At 38.6% G+C, this 19,090-nt stretch overlaps 1 protein-coding gene across 7 annotated transcripts in view; it reads right to left on the bottom strand.

The window, feature by feature from the left end:
• Window positions 1-1,029: 1,029 nt before the first annotated feature.
• PUS10 (pseudouridine synthase 10) overlaps window positions 1,030-19,090 on the bottom strand; it is an 88,450-nt gene continuing 70,389 nt past the window's right edge. For all 7 annotated transcript variants that reach the window (XM_036748738.1, XM_036748740.1, XM_036748739.1 and 4 more), the window contains 3 exons: window positions 13,419-13,561; window positions 8,515-8,614; window positions 1,030-6,676 (listed from right to left, as the gene is read on the bottom strand). In XM_036748738.1, the coding sequence (XP_036604633.1) occupies window positions 6,638-6,676; window positions 8,515-8,614; window positions 13,419-13,561 (282 nt within the window). In that variant the 3' untranslated portion in view covers window positions 1,030-6,637. The remainder of the gene's footprint in view (window positions 6,677-8,514; window positions 8,615-13,418; window positions 13,562-19,090) is intronic.

The following is a 19,090-nucleotide window of genomic DNA, read 5'->3' as shown; positions in this document are numbered from 1 at the left end:
TTATTTATTAGGAAGCATGTTTACGTTGCCCAGTCGTCTGGCACACAAGTTCTCAACGAACTATTATCAAATGGAACTGAAGGCCAAATTAATCTCTCATTATAAACTTACTCCATCTAATCCCAAGATTTTAGCTGGTTGGGAGTTGGCTTAATAAATGCTTTGCTAGTGGCCACAGTCAGGTTTTGGTTTTACAATGTGGGACAAACAGGAATTCTGTGTATAATCTTCATTATTATTGTCACCCTTAGTAATTCTATCTTCTTTCCTTCTCTGAATGTTACTATCATTCACTTCAAAAGAAATCATACTGAATGATGGATGCTCTTTACTGAACTCTTGTATTTTGTTTTTCTATTACTGTACATATAATTCTATTAGATTGCAAATTCTTGGCGCATAGACCTGATCTTAGCATATTCATTTGCATTCTTCCTTGCATTTTATACATAGGTGCTTAATAAACACTTGATTGCAAATGAACAAACATAAACTTAAAAAAACTACTGGTAATTTTAGATTTCATTTTGAGCTTTATTCACTGAATAAAGTGAATAAAATAAATATTGATACTGACCTATAGTTCATTCTTTGTTGTACTTCTAATTACACAATTCGAAAATAATTATAACCCTGTTGTCTTAACTGGTCTCTAAGAAAAGTCCAGACGCTGTGTGGTACTCTCATGATAAAAGAAACTTATAATTCAGAATTTAAGAATTCTGTAACTAAACAGCAAATTATCTAAGTAACTTTAATGTTGCAGAAAAGGTGTTAACTTGCATTGGTAAAGGGTATTTTCTCACCTGGGAGTTTTCTGCCCCAAAGAAAGAACAGATCCCAGTTCCTATTACTGAATTTGACATAACATTTAAACACAGAAAGGCTATTGAAGTGAAATTGTCTTTCGATGTTGTGATTTTAATTTGGTATCATTTTTTCCCTCCCCATTTTCTAAAGTCTAAGCCACAAAGTGTACTTGAGATAATTAGTCACAGAGTAAGAATGATACTACGTAAGTGCAGAGGCTCAAAGAACTATGGACATTTTATTTAAGATCTGTTCATCTAAACAAATTCATAAAGGAAATTACAATACAGTTTTTTAAATATGCTCTCTTCAAACTTGCTTTTATGGCCAAAAATTAAAAGTGAATTTCATTCTCCCTGTTCCCAATCCTGCATATGAGATAAACCTGGGAAAACTTATTTAATTGTCTCTGCCTTAGCTATGGTCATTTTACATGTAAGTACTGGCAAAAGTGTGATATTTCATGTTACTTTTTATTCTTTACTCAAATTTCTAGGTAATTAAAAATATTTGAGGTCCCTTCTGATCATTTTCACAGGGGTCACTTTCTTCCATTTCTGGGGCCCCACGCTGACCTTACGTATACAATTTTGCAAACTTTTTTAATCTTACGAAAGATTTGAAAATTTATCAAGTTTTCCTTATTCAGCAATCAAGTTCCTACCGTTGTATCAAAAGCTCTTCTCTAATTTTTTCCCTTTCAGGCTTTGAAGGTTATTAAAATTGTGAGTGATAGGGTCATTTTTAAAATTGTTATATTCAGCTAAAGCAAAAGTCTTAGTTAAATGTACTCTCACTTTCTAAAAGAAACATGAACTTAATTTTTAGTATGTATTAACCATGTTTTGTTGCAGAGCTGGGAAAAAGTGACTAATTCAGCACTGTAAAAGTCACATGTGTTCTAAAATAAGCTTCAGTAGTCGAATCAGGACAAAGGAAATTACAATGGAAAATGCCCTTAAAAGTGAAATTTGAAGGTATGATCTGCTCACCGTGAAATCTAGTCAACACCCTTCTGCTTCCCATCTTGAACATTAAACATCCAAGCAGTCAGCCAATATATATTGACAAACCATAGTAGAGAAAGCCCTTACTCTCTCAATGACCCATCAATGTAATTTTTTTCAAGTAACAGCCTCTTTTAAAAAAAAAATTATTTCCCCCATAATACTGACCATAATTTTTCCTTATAATGGCTAACATTTATTATCAATAGTATATTTTGTTAAATGTGTTTGTTTAAATTCTTAATTTCTTGATTTTATAAACAAAGCTAAGAGGACACGCCACTATTCCAGATTGGCAGCTATTTTGACAGTCTTTGAGGAGTTGCTTAATTAATGTTCATGGAATTCTCTTTGTGATATCTTCTTCATAATACTGAGGTGAGAGATGAGAGTGCTCTTTCTAGCCTCCAGTTTTCTTAAAGCACTTCATCAGGGTCTCTCCTTGATGTGGACCCACTCACCCATGCTGAAACTCTTCAGTACTTACACTAATTATGTTTTCTCCTGACCTGTGGTTCTAAGTACTTTGATCCCCCGGAAAATCCTGGTGGTTCGTTCAGATATGTGCCAATCAGAAATCTCATGCTTGCCAAGGCTTCTGTCATTAGAGTTCCCCAAATATTTCTGTTACTCTATGGGAATTCCCCCTAGCAATTCCTAGAATGTTGCCCAAGATTACTGTGGGATGTAATTATCTGAGATCTGGAACTTTTTGTCCTCCAAGGCTGTATTTTCCTAAAACTTCAGGCATCTGCTCTATGACTACAACCTCCCACAAGTCCTCCCATTCCTTTACCTTTCTGTTTCAGACCTTCTTCCTAAAGACTATGGGAAAACTATCCCATGCATACAGCCAGCTAAATTGTATTGCATACTATTTTGACCCACTTTATATCCTCCTGATTGGCTGAGTTCAGTAGTCATGTGAGATCTATTTTCCACAAATTGCTTTGGGTAACTTTTTATTAAATCACATTTTTTTCCCAATTAAAAATCCAGTTTCTCTTCCTCCCACTTCCCTCTCGCCGAGGGGAGGAAAAAAACCCAAGGAAAGCAGATAAGGATAGTAAAGCAAAACTAATTTCTGCACTGGCCACGTCCAAAAATACGTCTTGATGGACAGCCTGAGATCACCTCTCTATTAAAACCTGAATGGTATGCTTCATCCTGGTACCTCTGGAACCATGGTTGGCCATTGTGCTGATGACAGTTGTTGAATGTCAGATAACTTTGAAGAAGAAGGAGTGCTAATATAATTCACTGGGGAAAAACAAGCATTTTGTGTGAAGTATTTCCAGGAAGTTCTCAGTGCCCCAGGAAAGTCTCATAACAGCAACAATAATGATGATCACAGCTGAAATTAGACAGCACTTTCAAGCTTTGAAGCACAGTCCAAACTGTACCTTATTTGATAGTAACTGTTAAAGGTGGGTTCTGTAGGCTTTTGGTTTTTTTGGATGAAGAAAGGGAGGGTCAGAGGTTAAGTGGCACAGCCAACAATATCAGAAGCAGGACTCAGAATAACAGAATTAGAAGGGGCCTCCTGAGCTAGGCTAATGTATTCCTCAGAATCCTCTCTACAACATCCCTGACAGTTACTGTTCAGTTTTGCCTTGAAGGCCTCCTGGAGCTCCTTGAGATTGGGGAGGTCTTCTGCCCTTCTTTATAACCCCCAGCACTTAGCATAGTTCCTGGCATATGGCAGGCGCTTAATAAGTGCTTGTTGACTTTGAGGAGGGGAAAATCTCCTACCTCCAGAGGCATCCTCCTGTTCTACTTTAGGATGGGCTTTAACTCTTAAGAAATATCAAGCCTAAATTTGCAACTTCCACTCATTTTTCCAACTTCTGCCTTTTGGGAATTCAAACCCAAATCTTTCCTGATTCAAAATTCCATGCTCTTCCCAGTACACCACCCTGCTTAACAGGAGAGAGAATAGGCTAAATTCACCAAATATGGGAGTGGCTGTATGGGGGGTGGGAGAGAAGAGTTGGAAGGGCAGTATTAATATTTGTCAAAGGAGGGTATTGAGGTGAATATACAGCCAGCACATCAGCATGCATCAAGAAGTTCATGTGGGAAACATGCTAGGCCAGACAGTAGAAAACAAATGAACTACTATGCCACCAAGAAGTTTCCCTCTTAGGTCAGTCTGAAGCTATTTTGATTAGTTTCTTGGCTAACGCTCTGAGGCTAAGATCAAGTCATCTGTAAATAAGGATTAAATACTTATTCGAGGATATTTACGCCTTTAATTTCTTCTTGTCTGATTGGATTGTTAGCACTTCTAGAATTATTTCAAGTAATATCTATTGATGAAAAAAAAATATTTGGGGGGCAACTAGGTGGCACAGTGAGTAAAGCACTGGCCCTGGAGTCAGGAAGACCTGAGTTCAAATCCAGCCTCAGACACTTGCCACACTTCCTAGCTGTGTGGCCTTGAGCAAGTCACTTAACCCCAATTGCCTTGCCTTCCCCACTCCAAAAAAAAAAAAAAAAACCATTTATTAAGCCCTACATCTGGTGCCAGGCTCTGAGACAGAGAGTCTCCAACTCCAAGCAGTTTGCATCCTTGAGACATAAAGGGTAATGGGCGGGGGAGGTGGGGCTGCACTGGGAGATCAGGAAAGATTTCACATAGGTGGTATATAAGATGAATTTTGAAGGAAACTAGGGATTCTAAGAGCTAAGAGGATATTAAGCAAATGGGTCAGTTCAGCCAGACCAAAGGGTACAGAAGGGGGTAATGTATAACAAAGCTAGAACCATAGAAATGCCAATTAAAGAGTTTTGTATTTGATTCTAAAAGAAATAGAGAGCCACTGAAATTTGTGGAGCAGGGCAGTGATAAAGACAAATGTGCACTTCTGCAATATCACTTTGTCAGAAAGGTCACACAGATAGGAAGCATCAGAACCGAGATTCGAACCCAGGTCTCTTCTGACTCCTCAGTTGTTCCACTATGCTTCCTTACTTCTTCTTTGTCCCTGGATACTTCGGGGGTTCCTGTTCAGGTCTGGCTCTCCAGTAACTTCTAATATGTTGCTTCGGCTGCTAACCCAATATATTAGAAAGCCTGCGTTCCTGATGTCAGGATCTGGAAGAATAAGTGGGGAGGCAGGGCTGACAGTACTTTGTCTGAAAAGAAGACTGGGGTTTTAGTGGAACACCAGCTCAATATGAGTAAACGGTGTGATACTCAGTAATGAGAATAAAGCCACCTACTATCTTATATTTATGTATCACTTAACTTTCCAAACAATTCCCAGAAATCCAGGCTGTGAGAATCATGCTCAGTCAAAAACCCAATACTTGTTGGAAAGCTAGGAAAGTTTCATTATGTTTATTTTACATTTATTCTTTCTGAATAAATGGGTAGCTCCCTTGATGAGTACACGGGCTCAGACAAACGCCAGCCTGTTTCTACTGTTCTCTGCCTGCCTCTCACTGGCTGAGCACTTCACACCTTACAATCTGAAGAACAGCTAAGCCCCAGCCCATGAGGGTCTCCACTCCTGCTTACATCTCCATCAGTAAAAGAACAAGTCATAGATTTTTTAAAGGAATCCCCCAACTGATAAGAGGCCCAAACCAGGGTGTTTTAAGCTTCCTTCACCATTAACATAAGAAGAGTAATGAAATTCTCCTCTGACCTCTGAAGTTGTGGATTTTATCTAAAATTACAAGGAAGGAGTCTATAGATATGCGAATAAGCAGGCACCCACATCCAGGTTGAGTGAAGTGTTAATCAACATTCCAAGATTTTCAAATCCATTCATTTTCCTGACTTCCCCAACAAATACAAGATTTTCTGGTATATGACATATTTTCTGTGGAGACAAAAGCTGCCCTCAACCTTTTTTATTTAAAAGGTTATCTCGAAAGTCCACTGTACATACTATATATATGCATCATTACTCAGGACTCTGTTTTTCTTCCACAGGAAAAATAATAGCAATGCCAGTAATAGGGTGGTTAGTAAAAAAGTGTGCCATCAGTGTATTACAATACAATTAAGACATGATTTGAAAAAAAATCAATTAGCTGAAATTAGTTTTGTACTTTGAAGAATGTTTATCTGCTGAAAATAAAAGCTAAAATTTACATAATGCTTTAAGGTTTGCATAACATTTTCCATGTGTTATCTCATTCTATCCTCACAATAACCCTGAGTGGTCGGTGCTATTATTATTCCTATTTGGAAACTCAGGCTGGAAATTTAAGATACTTGCTTAGGATCATACTACTAAGAGTCTGAGGCTGGATTTGAACTCAAGTCTTCCTGACTCCACCTCCAGCACTTGATCCTCTACATCACCTCCTTTCCTTACCTAATGTTTCCTAAGTCTATATATAACTTATAGCTGACTTTATTTCAAAGAGCAGGGAAATTTTTTGATTCAGAATACAAAAGGAGCATGGTATATCTCATCGACTGAAGAAAATTTCACTTTCTCCAGGACTAATAAATTATGTGTCTGTTAAATGTATCTTGTATCTTGCAAATGTATCTTGTAGTCTACATACCTCTCAAAAAGAAACAGGTGGAGATAAAGCATTATCAGTCACTATTTCATGGAGTGGATGAAAAGAAAAACAAACCACAATAAAATATCCTCAGATCAACTTAATGTCTAAAAAATTACAAATTAGATGAATAAATGCTAATGATTAGAAAACTGTTCAGATCAATGTGATCCAAGTAAGTCTTGAAGACACTTGAGGGAGAAAAAAGAAGCTATTTTGCAGTCTATACTATGTAAACAGATATCTTCTGCAGGATAATACCAAAGCTGCTCTTCGGATTCCCATCTTGAAAGTTAACCATCCACAGCAGGTGGCCAGTCAGCATCGACAGACTGGGAGGGAAGAAACTAATGTCATTAAAACTGAATGTTACTATTTAATTTAGCATTCATTAACAATAATAACATAATGTTGTAAGGAGGAAATCTCATTTGAAGAAAAGAGCTGGTACAGGTCACAATTTTACATGACAATTGAATGGCTGATCTTTCAGGACTCTGTGCCTTAGACTCTCCCTGAACCAATCAGACCTAGCAGGACAAATACTGTCCTTACTAACTGTGCCACTTCATAAAAAAGATGAGAGCTTTAGGTTGGAGGTTAAAAATACCACATTCCAAAATTAAATTTTAGAAATAGTAAGGTTAGTTTGGTTCATCTACTGGTTAATTCCTTTAAAAATCCTTGAGCAGTTTTTTTTTTAATCCAAGAAGTTCATTTTTTTAACCCTGGCTGTCTCAAATGTTTGAAAGCATCAGGCAAATATGTCCACATATTTGGGAATTTGTACAAGTGGACTGTTTAAATATTTTGAGTTCCTTAGTATCACTAGAGCTGCAAATCGCTACTTGCTTTTTAAAAACTGATAAGGCAAACTGCATCTGCACTTGACAAATTGACTTACTGACATTTGTAAAAGATACTCTGACAAGGGAATGGTGGATTGGAGCCTGATGTGAAATCACCATTTCAAAAAAGCAACTTTGATGACAATTCTGTTCTGACAAGGACACATGCCAAAAGTGCTCCACTTTTCTTGCTAGTAATAAAAGAATAACACAGAATTCAAAGGTACTATATTAAATCACTGTTTACATTCCACTTGAATATGTGGCCTCAATATGAACACAACATATCTTCTTTCAGACTTAAATAAACTGTAAAAAGAAACTGAAAATCTATAGGCCCAAGAAAACACTTATCTATTTGTCACTTTTCCTAGGGACTGGCTTCCGCCTATTAGTGGTCCCTTTCCCCTTTTTAGCTAATCCAGTAAATTTTATCATTTCTCATTTCTCTTTTGAGAAAACACTCCCACTCCATTCCTATCCTGAGGTTCCTATTGAACCCTAATTATTTAAAAACATGAAAGAGTCTTTCTAAAATAATTTCAAGTTTGTTTTCTGGTGTGTTTAAAGGCCCAGCTGGCAAGGGTTTTAACAGGCTTTGCAGCTGTTTGAAGAATTTAGGTCAGAAAATACGTGTTTCGGTTTTTCTGTAAAGAGAAGTTAGAGCCTGCTCATGGATAACATCAATGAGACAGAATCAACACCTTGCAGACACTCTCTGATGTCATCAACAGCCACTAGCCAGGGTCTTTTAAAAAAAAAATGTGCAAGAAAATTATCCACTAAGATGCCACAGTACCCAGTGCACTATCGCAGCACACTATATTCTCTGTACTATGTAATACCAAGGCACTTTTTCCTGACTTTTCTCAAGAGCAGAAAGGTGCTCTCACTCAGAATTCTGTTCTTTTCACCTCAACTATGCCCCTATTTGACCTGAATTCTGTATCTCTGAATACAAAACCTGGGGAAGCCACAAATACATTTCCACACAATTGCTTTGGGCTTGGAGCAAATTAACTCCTTTTTCCCATTTTAGTTTCCCTGCCTGGCTTCAAGCTTAGATCTGCTATCTCTGGGAAAGAGCACTTCAGTGAGAATGAGTACATTTTTATTTCGCCAAAATTCGGCAGACAGTTCATCCCAGACACACTCTTCTAGGTGTGGAATTTTTGACTGCTGATTACAGGTTTGACTACTGTACAAATCAATGTGATGTTTTTTCAATCCTTTTAAGAACCCAGGCTTAATGTTAATAGGTCCCACTTAAGAAAGGATATTCCTGGTTAATTCTGGTATAAGATGCATGATAAACAATTTACCTCTACATCCAGCTCCAGAATATCAGCTGTCCCATTCATCAGGGAACCAATATTTGGCTTGGTTCTCCCAAAGTCTCCATGCACAAACTCTTTAATGTAGCTGGGTTTTATTTAAGGAAAAAAAAGTATGGTCAAGTGGTACAAGCTGTTTGCTGAGATTCAACAGGTGAAAAGGAAATGATAAACACAAAAGCAGAAATACTATAAAGGAAAATCAGTTTCTGAGCTATGTCACCTGATGCATGTCTTACAAAATAAGCTACAGAAAACCAGCTCCAAGACCTGGCAAGCCAGGTGCTAAAGGGGCTTGATGTCAACTAAATCAAATTCTTCCCAGGCAAAGTTTCATCACATATCAGAGCTCAAGTATAATTTTTCCCCTTAATATTTACTTATTTTCATAGTTATAAAATCAATCTACCCATCTTTTTTGGCCCTAAAAGGTCAACAATAAGAGTTAGCCAACCTCTTTCAGGCAGCAGGTTCTGACAGTGAGCTTCATGTGCCCAGAAACACTCTGACAGAAACATCTCTTAAGAGTTGAGCTTGGTAGGTGAAGTCCCTACAAATTCACATTTAAACAGTATAAACAATAGGGAAGGGAGAGGATAAAGGAGATAACAATTCAGAATTAATGAAAATCCAGTAGAAGAAACATCACAGTTAAACTTTATTTAGCCCTGTGTCATTCCATGCATGAGGGCCATGTAATCTTGGCTAGAAGGGACCTCAGACAGAGTTCATCTAGTCTAACCTATATCTGAGAGCCTCCAGTAAAAAGAAACTCATGACCTCCTCCAAGTTGGCACATTTCCATTTCTGGAAACCTCTGGTTTTAAGGGTTTCCTTATAAAAAGCTCTACTTGGTCACTCTGCAGCTTCTACTCACTGTTTCTAACTGTGGTCTCTGGACCAAGTAAACAAATCTAATCCCTCTTCCATGAGACAGCCTTTCAAACACCAATCTACCATGCCCACTTCCCTAAGGTTAGTCTTCTTTCGGCTAAGGACCCCAAATTCCTTCAACTAATCCTTTGATTATATGGCTTGCTGTCCTCTCCTGACCCTCCTCTGGCAATGCCCTTGCCAATATCTTGAAATGAACACAACTTTCTATTTGGAATCTGTTAAGACAGACTACAGCAGAACTAATGGCCTTCATATTCTGGACCATATGCTTCTATTATAGTGGTCAGAGATTACAACAGCTTTTTTCACTGCATACCCTATTCACAATTTGTACTGAGTTTGCAATACAATAAACCGTTAGGGCATTTCACATGGCTAGTGCCATCTCTTCCAAATGGTCAGCTCAGTTTTTGAACCCAGTGAAGCACTTTAAAGTCATCTCTATTAAACGTCACCTGATTAGTTTTGGTCCACTGCTCTCTCTAACCTGCTGTTATTTTTGGATTCTAATTTTATAATTCAAAGAGTTACCTATCCCTCAAGTCAATTCACAAGCATTTATTAAGCACTACTATGTGCCAGTTATTGTGCTAAATGCTGGGGATAAGGAAAGGCAAAAAAATAGTCCCTGTTCCAAGGAGCTCAGAGTGGGAGATGACATGCAAACTGCTAGTAAAACAAGACATACAGGATAAACTTGAGATAATCCCAGAGGGAAGGCACTAAGTTGAAGGAGGGCTGGGAAAGGCTTCTTGCAGAAGTTGAACCTTTCAGACTTGAAGGAAGCCAGGAGAAAGAGATGAGGAGGGAGGGCATTCTAGGCATGTGGGTCAGCCAGTGAAAACTCAGAGTTGGGAGATAAGATTGTTTTGTGTGAGGAACAGCAAGAAGATCAAGTCATTGGATTACAGAGAAATAGACGAGAATAAGGGAGTAAGGAAAAAGAAGCCTGGAAAGGCAGGAAGGCCATACTACCTCTACCTTCCAATCACTGATATACATGTTGAACAGAAATGGGAAATGACAGATGCCTAGGGCAACCACTAAAACAATCCCTCAAGGCTGACCATTAATTACCACTCTTTGGATCACTTACTTAACTATGTCTAAACCTACCCATATTCTCCAGCTGACATTTTTCATCTTGTCCATGAGGATATTGTGAAGGGCTTGGTATATCAGGATTCCATCAAGGCATTTGAAAACATCTAAAGAATTCCCACAATCTACCAATCTAACAGTGCCAGAAAAGGAAATGAAGTTATCATGGTGTGATTCCTTCTTGATAAACCCCAGCTGGTTCACAGTTAATCCTATGATTTTATCATCAGTTTCCCTATATGCTCACAAAGTACTTTACCCCAGATTGCTTACTATAAACTGAATATTAAATGTGAAATGCTGTCTCCAGATGTGACAAAAGTTGTAGTTTTTATGGAGAAGAAAACATTTCTATTTTTGTCCAGAATACACCCTTAATGAATATACTCTATTGCTTTCTTCCCTTTTCCTCATACCATATATTTGAGAAGTGTTTTGACTAGACAGCAGCATCTACAATTTTCTATAATTTCTATAATTCCTATAAATTTCTAATTTTCATTTTCTATTCATTCATTCATTCATTCGTTGGGAGGCAGTCGGGGTTAAGTGACTTGCTCAAGATCACAGAGCTAAGTGTCCAAGGCCGAATCTGAACTTAGGTCCTCCTGACTCCAGGGCTGGTGTTCTATCCATTGTACCACCCAGCTGCCCCATTTTTCATTTTCTTTAAGACTGCCTCTCCTGTCGGATAATATGTGGAGCGATGGAAAGCCAAAGCCCACAGAACAGTACAAAAGGTTCAGATGTAACTTCAGTAAAAAAAGAACCACAATTCTAGTTCATATTTGTGGCAAGGCTATATTAATGTGTTAGAAAAATGACCATTATTTTCAATCTCTTTTCCTTCATCACTTATTCTGATATTTGGAATAATCCATATATGGATTAAGCCAAAGTGAAAAGGCTTCAACTATGGACCAGGAGAGCTTAGAACTCACAGAATGTTCAAACTAGAAAGGAATTTAGAAATCTTCTAGTATCTAGTACAAGACCAAGACCATTCTCAGAGGGTCTGGGAATGTGAATACAGTAAAAGAGAAAAACTAGGTCATAAAACTAGAAAATTCTTTATCATCTCCCAGAGAGGATCCTAGTGGTGGGATCCCAGACAATATAAAAGATGAAGTCTGCAGACTGGAATCTGGCCCTATGCAATGAAGTCCAAGATTTAGGGGCAGAGGATCAAAGTTTGAGGAATATTTCTATGGGAAGAGAAGTTCAGAATCTAACCTATTTTCAGAATATTTACCTAAATGCATCACAGTTTTATATTAAGATGCTCCAGTTCTTTACCCACAAGCGGTGTATTAATTTAATACCTTGAACTCAAAACAAGTGCTAATCTAAAAAAAAAAGGAGGGACCTCTCAAGTCCATGTTTAAAGTAAAGGATAACTAAGCCCTGAATAACAACCCAATATAAAACTGGTATGGAATTCTCCTCCAACATAAATTATTTTAGCAATTTCTATAATTATTATGTATTATTAAATTATAAAAGAACATCAGCTTTAATTTAAAATCTCTTACCTTGTTTAATTCCCAATATAATGTACTTGTGTCTCTACTATAGGAAATAGTGTGTGACTTAAAGAACTGATGCAGCCAAGGATCTTTTTTTTAATAAGGTCACATACAAAAAATACAGTCCCTTTTGGCTTCCAACTTCAATTGCTAAACACAAAGAAAAACTATAATGCAAAGTAGTATCATTCATTTTGAAGCAAGTTTTAAAAATGCTCAAAGAACCTAAACATGGCAGTGGATTTGTTATTCTTTGTAGAAAAGGCTTTCTGCAACTTAACCAAAAGCTCAACCAATCATTTAATGTTTGATTACTACTGGAGCATGGAGCTAGTTGTTTTAATTATAAGAAACAAATGTAACTTTGAAGATATGAGGCCTGGCAACTTTGGTTAAAAATGGCAATGTGAGTAACATGACAAAACAGGAAAATGATAAATGCTAGTGAAGATGTGGGAAAACTGGAACACTGCTTTGCTGGTGGAGTTGTGAACTGATCCAGCCATTCTGGAGAGCAATTTGGAACTATGCCCAAAGGGCTATAAAAATGTTTATTTATACCTTTTGACCCAGCAATACCACTTCTAGGGCTGTATCCCAAAGAGATCACACAAGTGGGAAAAGGACCTGTATATACAAAAATATTTATAGCGGCTCTTTTTGTGGTAGCCAAGAATTGGAAATCAAGGGGACACCCATCAATTGGGGAATGGCTGAACAAGTTGTGGTATATGAATGTAATGGAATACTGTTGTGCTATAAGAAATGGGGAAGATACAGACTTCATAATAACCTGGAAAAACCTAAATGATATAATGCTGAGTGAGCAGGGCAGAACCAGGAGAACATTATACACAACCACAAATATATGGATTCTGTGATGACTAACCTTAATAGACTTCACTCTTCTCAGCAACACAAGGCTCAAAGACAGCTCCAAAGGACTCATGATGGAGAGAGCTATCTACATCCAGAGAAAGAACTATGAAGTCTGAATGCAGATTGAGGCAAACTGTTTGCTCTCCTTTTTTTTCTCTTTTGTTTTTGTCATTTTTGGTTTTTCTTCTTTCTCATAATTCATTCCATTGGTCATAATTCTTCTTTACAACTCGACTATTGTGTAAATAAGTTCAATATGAAGTTACATGGAGAAGATATCTCAGACTACATGCCATCTTGGGGGGAGGGGGGAGGGGAGGGAGGCAATATGATTATTTGTAGGGAGCCTGGAGAAGAGGAGGAAAAAACACCACTCTTTAACGTAATTCTTCCCATAACACCTCCCATCTAAAGTAAATGCCAGTACAGTACTACTTACACAACATCATTTTGGTTAGAACACCTGGTACACTGAAAGCGAAAGGATACGTTCCTGCCTGAGTCTTCAAATGGAGACGAAAATGATGCTCATCTATATAGTGCGTCTCCATGGTGTGAATGAGACGAGTTCTTACGGCTAAAGGTCTTCGGTGAAGAACCCGAAGTGGTGTTTTCTGGTTGATCTCTAAGTCCTGAAGAAGTAAATAACAATACAATTACACTGTGCTTAAGGACTACAACACACTTCCCTCACATTAAGGCAGGTAGGTAGTGCACGTATAATCCCAATTTTACAGATGAGAAAACAAGTTATCAGCAGTTAAGCAGTTCATTCATCACCACACATAATCTAAGTGTCTAAGGTCTGATTTGAACCCATGTCTCCTGAGTCCTATATTCTCTCTATTACACTAGACTGCCTGCCTCTCAAACACTTAACTAACCATGAAGTTAGGGCTGGCTCCAGACAAAACCAATGGACAGTTTGAATCTTTCCCTCTTTGGTCCTGCCTTACTTCCTTCCATACGCTTACCCTACAAAAAGTGTGGATTCCATTACCCCAAGTAGGGCTTGGACTTAAAACACCCATTAGTGAAGCATGGTCCACGTTCCCATCACTGAAACTTTTTTTGGGGGGGGCGCCCAAACTGTGATTTCATTGCTCAATCAGCAATTCCTCTGTAATATATAGGCACTGAGAGGTTAGGTGACTGGCCTATGATTATACGGCCAGTGGGGGTGGGGGGGAGGGCAGGCGGGGAGGCAGTACTTCATGAGTTCTTCCTGACTCCAAGGCCACATCCATTATCCATGATGCTAAGTTGCCTTTTCCCATTGAAACTTACCTGTCCCAAATTTCATACCCTTAAGGATCTTAAACCTTTCTAAGGTGACAATTATCTGATGAATGCCACAATCCCTTTCTCACACCATCTAAGGGAAAGCATTCTTCAGAAACAATGTTCTCACTTGTATGGACTAACCAAAAGTCTGATTCTGATGGTGAATATTTCTGGATATGTAAACAGTGAGAGCAATGGGGCCCGGAGTTTTTAGTAGAAAGGGTAAGACAGTACCTTTCAAGTCACACTGTGAGGGAGCCATTCCACCTATATGGAGGACAAGCCTTCTATGAAGTACATTTCAAAACTATACTGCATATACTTCTCTTCTGGATAGTTTGCTGTTCAACATGACAGGTTGAATTCTGGATCTTGTATCCTTTCTACAGCCCTAAACAAATCCCACAATTCATTATTTCTAGAAAAGAGAATACTATTGTCTCACTAAAGAAGAGCCTAAAAAAGCAATAAATTTTGACTTACCATTTTGGAAATGAAAAATGCTAACTTTATGGACAACATCATGGACAAAACCTTACTATTCAGAATTTGTTATAATTTAGAAAAGGTAAAGTTGGCTTAAACTTATCTATGAAGAAAAGACTTTACTAAGGAAATTAGCAACATAGCTAATATTTCAATGAGGCTGCCTAGGTACTTAGAATTCATTAAGATACTTCAGAATTGAAAGAAATCCTAGAGATCACGTAGTCCCTCTCATTTTACAAATGGGAAAATTAGGCCTAAAGAGATCAAGTAACCCATGCAAGGTCATACACAGGATAAGTTAACTTCAGAACAAGGACTGAACTCTAGCAGGTCTCCTGACTTTGATAAAGAATGTCTTCCTACTATATACATTGTCTCCTTGTTAAGAGGACCATTTTCAAATACCTTAGTGGTATTATATACAAGTTATATAACTGCAAAAGAACGCCTTACACTGTTTAAGGTGGTATTTTCTGCTAAGGGACATTTAGTAGCCTAGTTCAAAGTACTCTTTAAAAAAAATTCAGAATTTTCACTAACTCTGACAAACCGCTGACATTTTCCTATATATCTTAGAATATCAGGAAATGAAGGGTACTGCTGACACTAAGAGGTTATATCTTTAAAAACCGACCTCAAACAGAATGAGAAACAGGGATTCATAACAACCTTGAACTGTCTGTAATTTCTTGTGGTATAATTCCTTCTGGAAACAGAATTATGATTTCAGGAAGTGCCTAATGCCATACTCAGAAAAGCACTCAATCAAGGTATGCCCAATAGCAAAGAAGAACCAGTTCCAACACTACCATACTTGAAGAAAGGCAGCTGCTTCAGAAGGATTAGTCATTTCTGAAGCATTTTGGGATATCTCAATAAAGACAAATATTTTTTAAAAAAAACCCTAATATGTTCAATTGGCTATTAGGGATTACAGAGAAGTATGGCATCAATCAATAGCAATTATTAAGTACCTAGTCCTGGTATAATAACAATTTAGATTTGAAGATCTTCCCATCCATTAACAGGCCCGTGTGACCCGCTTACGTCACAGGAAGCCTAAATCACATGCGGTGGGAGGAGCTTGCTGAGATGAAAAGGAGAGTGTCACAGGAAATGCTGGGAGAGAGAGCAGATGTGCGCTGTGCTGTGAGTGTGATGGTGGGAAGGCCCCAGCAAGGGGGTGGACGGCTTTGGGATGGAGTGGTTCTCTGCTGTGATATGGTGTGTTGAATTCTTCGCTGCTGTGATGGATTGGGCTTATTGGTTATGGCGTCTGGTTCTCTGGTGTCTGAATAAATGGCTTACTTCTACCTTCCATATGGAGAGTTCCATATTTTGCCATATGGAACCACATAGGCATTTTGACAATTATCATCTATATTGTGATTATCGCCTTGCTAATACATCTGGGTAGGTGTGCTAGGAATGTGGAGGCAAAAATGAAAACAGTCCTGGCCCCAAAGAGTATACATTCTATCAGGGGACATGTGTACACACATGCACAAATGATAATTTTTGGAGTGATGTGCTAACAGAGGGGATCAGGAATGGCTTCATGAAGGACGTGGCACATAGCTGAGTTCTGATGGAAATAAGGAATTCTAAGAGGCAGAGGCAAGGAGGAAGAACATTCCAGACATGGGGACAGCCAGTGGATCAAGAGTGAGCAGACGAAGAATGGTATATATGGAGAAGAGCAAGAGCAATCTGGCTGGACAACAGTGTTGTTAAGGGGCAGAATATATAAAACTGGAAAAGTAATTTGGGGTCAGATGGTTAACAGCTTTGAATGCCAAAAAGAGGTCTATATTTTATCCTGGAGGCAATAGGGAGCTCCTAGAGGTCAGGGGAGCGACACAGACAGACCACTGTTTTAAGAAATTCACTTCAGCAGTTGTGGTGAGGACGACCTGGAGCAGGGAGCCAATTACAGGGCTATTGCAAGAGTCCAGACCACAGGGGACTGCGGGGCTGAACGAAAGGAGTAGCTGTGTTGAGTGGAAAGAAAGGGACAGACGCAAGAAATGTTTGCTGTGGAGGGAGAAACAGCAAGATACGACAATTGACTGGATGACTGAGAGCAGAGTCCAGGAAGACACCAAGTTTTGAACCCAGGTGGCAGAAAGGATGGTGGTGCCTTCGACAAAAACACAAAAGTTCAGATGGGGTTAGGGGGTTGGGGTGAGTGGTGAACACAATGATGAGTTCAGTTTTGGATATGCTGAGCTGGAAATGCCTTTGGTATACCCAATCTGAAATGTCAAATAGATAGATGGTAATTAAAGACTGGAGAAAAATGAGGACCAGATACATAGATTTGGGAGTCATTCTCTCAGAGACAATTTTTTTTTGAGGTAATCAGGCTTAAGTGACTTGCCCAGGGTCACATAATTAATTGTCTATGGACAGATTTGAAATCAAGTCCTCCTGACTCCCAAGCCGGTGCTCTACCCACTTCTGACACCGAGCTGCCCCTGATAAATGTCTTTTGAAAATGCCTGTGTCCTTAAAAGTGTTGTTCTCTGTTTATTCCCTGTGACTTGCAACATTTCTGGAATTTTGCAAAGGTAAACAAACTACTTTTGACACTGCTCCTCCCACCTACTCTTACTATATCACTGTAATACACATTATAATTTATTTATACCTCTTTTACACTGTTTTCCCTTAGCAGACTGAAGGGAATGACTATTCTTTTGTTTCTTTTTGCTTCTTGTAAGGAAATATAAGATGAAGAAAGAGGCAACAAATTTTATCTGCCTCTGCTCTGAAATTCTGATGCGCTTTCTAGCATTTTATTGCTACAAAATAGTCCTTTCCAAATCATTCCTCTATTGGTACTATAGAAACAAAACTTCTTTTACTTTCAAACTTGGAAGGTTTTTTTTTTTAAATAAATGTATATTTTTCCATGATGACAGATTTGTACATCTATCAGGGAATGACATGAGGTTTTGAAATTTATTTGGGAATCTCAAAAATGTCTGTAAATTTATCTGTCATCCTAAAATAAGAAAACAGCTGTAACATCGACAATGTGCCCAATTGCTTACATTTGTTCTTAGAAAGATAGATCTCATTCCACATTTGAGAGGGCTCTTTCCCTTCTCAAGATTTTTTGTATCTCTTTTCCTGCATCTTGACTTTAGGAATTCTTAGATGCAGAGGTAGAAAGGTCCTCAGAAACTCAGGAATAATGTCATCTAATCTTCTCATTATAGATGAATCAAGCTCTACCCACGTTCACAAGGCAACTTAATAAATGTTGTTGTTCAGTCGTTTCAGTTGTGTCTGACCTGTGTGACACCATTTGGGGTTTTCTTGGCAAAGACACTGAAGTAGTTTGCCATTTCCTTCTCTACCTCACTTTACAGATGAGGAAATTGAGGCAAATGGGCTTAAGTGACTTGCCCAGGTATATTAGGAAGGCAGAATTTATGATTTCAAAGAGAATCTCATATGTGCCTAAAAGGTCCGGAACCGCAGGATATAAGGAATTCTCTAGGCAGAAGGCAGGAGAACTAAAGCATGTATTTACACTCCACAGTAACAAGCCCAAAAACCAGCATCCCCATTTTGATATTTTCATCAAAAGCTTCCAGGCCCAATAAGTCCGCCTCACAAGGGTAACCAGGAGGCCACAGAGAAGCGAGATGGTATAAGGCAAAATCGTATACATGCTTCCCCTCTACGGTAAGATTACCCACTAGCCTCCAGTCAGCTCTGCTACCGGCAGCTCAGCTTCGGCTGTAGGCGTCTCTGGCTCCAACCGGAAAAGGAAGAGAGGATCTTCAAGCTGTCCTCTCCCCTTTTATAGAGTTTTTGACATCATCAAGCGCCACCTGAACGATCAGGGCCAATTGGTTCTTGACTTGGCCCCTCCCCCTAGCGTAGACCAGGTTAACACACCTCCCCTCAGCCAGCCCCATGACTCATCACACAGGAAGTTCTCTGATTCCCGGCATGGTCGCTGGGCTTCCTGCCCTGGAAGAGCAAGCCCCAGTGTCCAGGGAAGCTCAATGAGGTAAGCTGAGTCATTCAAAGAAAACAAAGTCCATTCTGGTTACACCAGGGTCACAACTAGTAAGTGTCTGAGGTGAGATTTGAATTCACATAGATGAGTCTTCCTGACTTCAGACCCAGTGCCTATCTACTGCACCACCAATTAATAATAAGCAGGGACAAAATTTGAATCCAGGTCCTGATTCCAAATCTAGTGCTCCTTTTACATGTTTCCTTTGCACTTCTCATTTTCTCCTTTGTATCATAATTAATATCTTATTAGCAAACTCCTTAAAGAAAGGGAACAATATCATTTTTTAATCTTCATGTATCCACCACCAATCACAGAGTCTTACAAATAGCATAAGCTTAATAAATGTTTG

This window comes from Trichosurus vulpecula, chromosome 3, assembly GCF_011100635.1.
Source record: "Trichosurus vulpecula isolate mTriVul1 chromosome 3, mTriVul1.pri, whole genome shotgun sequence".
Taxonomy (NCBI): Eukaryota; Metazoa; Chordata; class Mammalia; order Diprotodontia; family Phalangeridae; genus Trichosurus; species Trichosurus vulpecula.
This window is presented reverse-complemented; position numbering and strand designations above follow the sequence as displayed.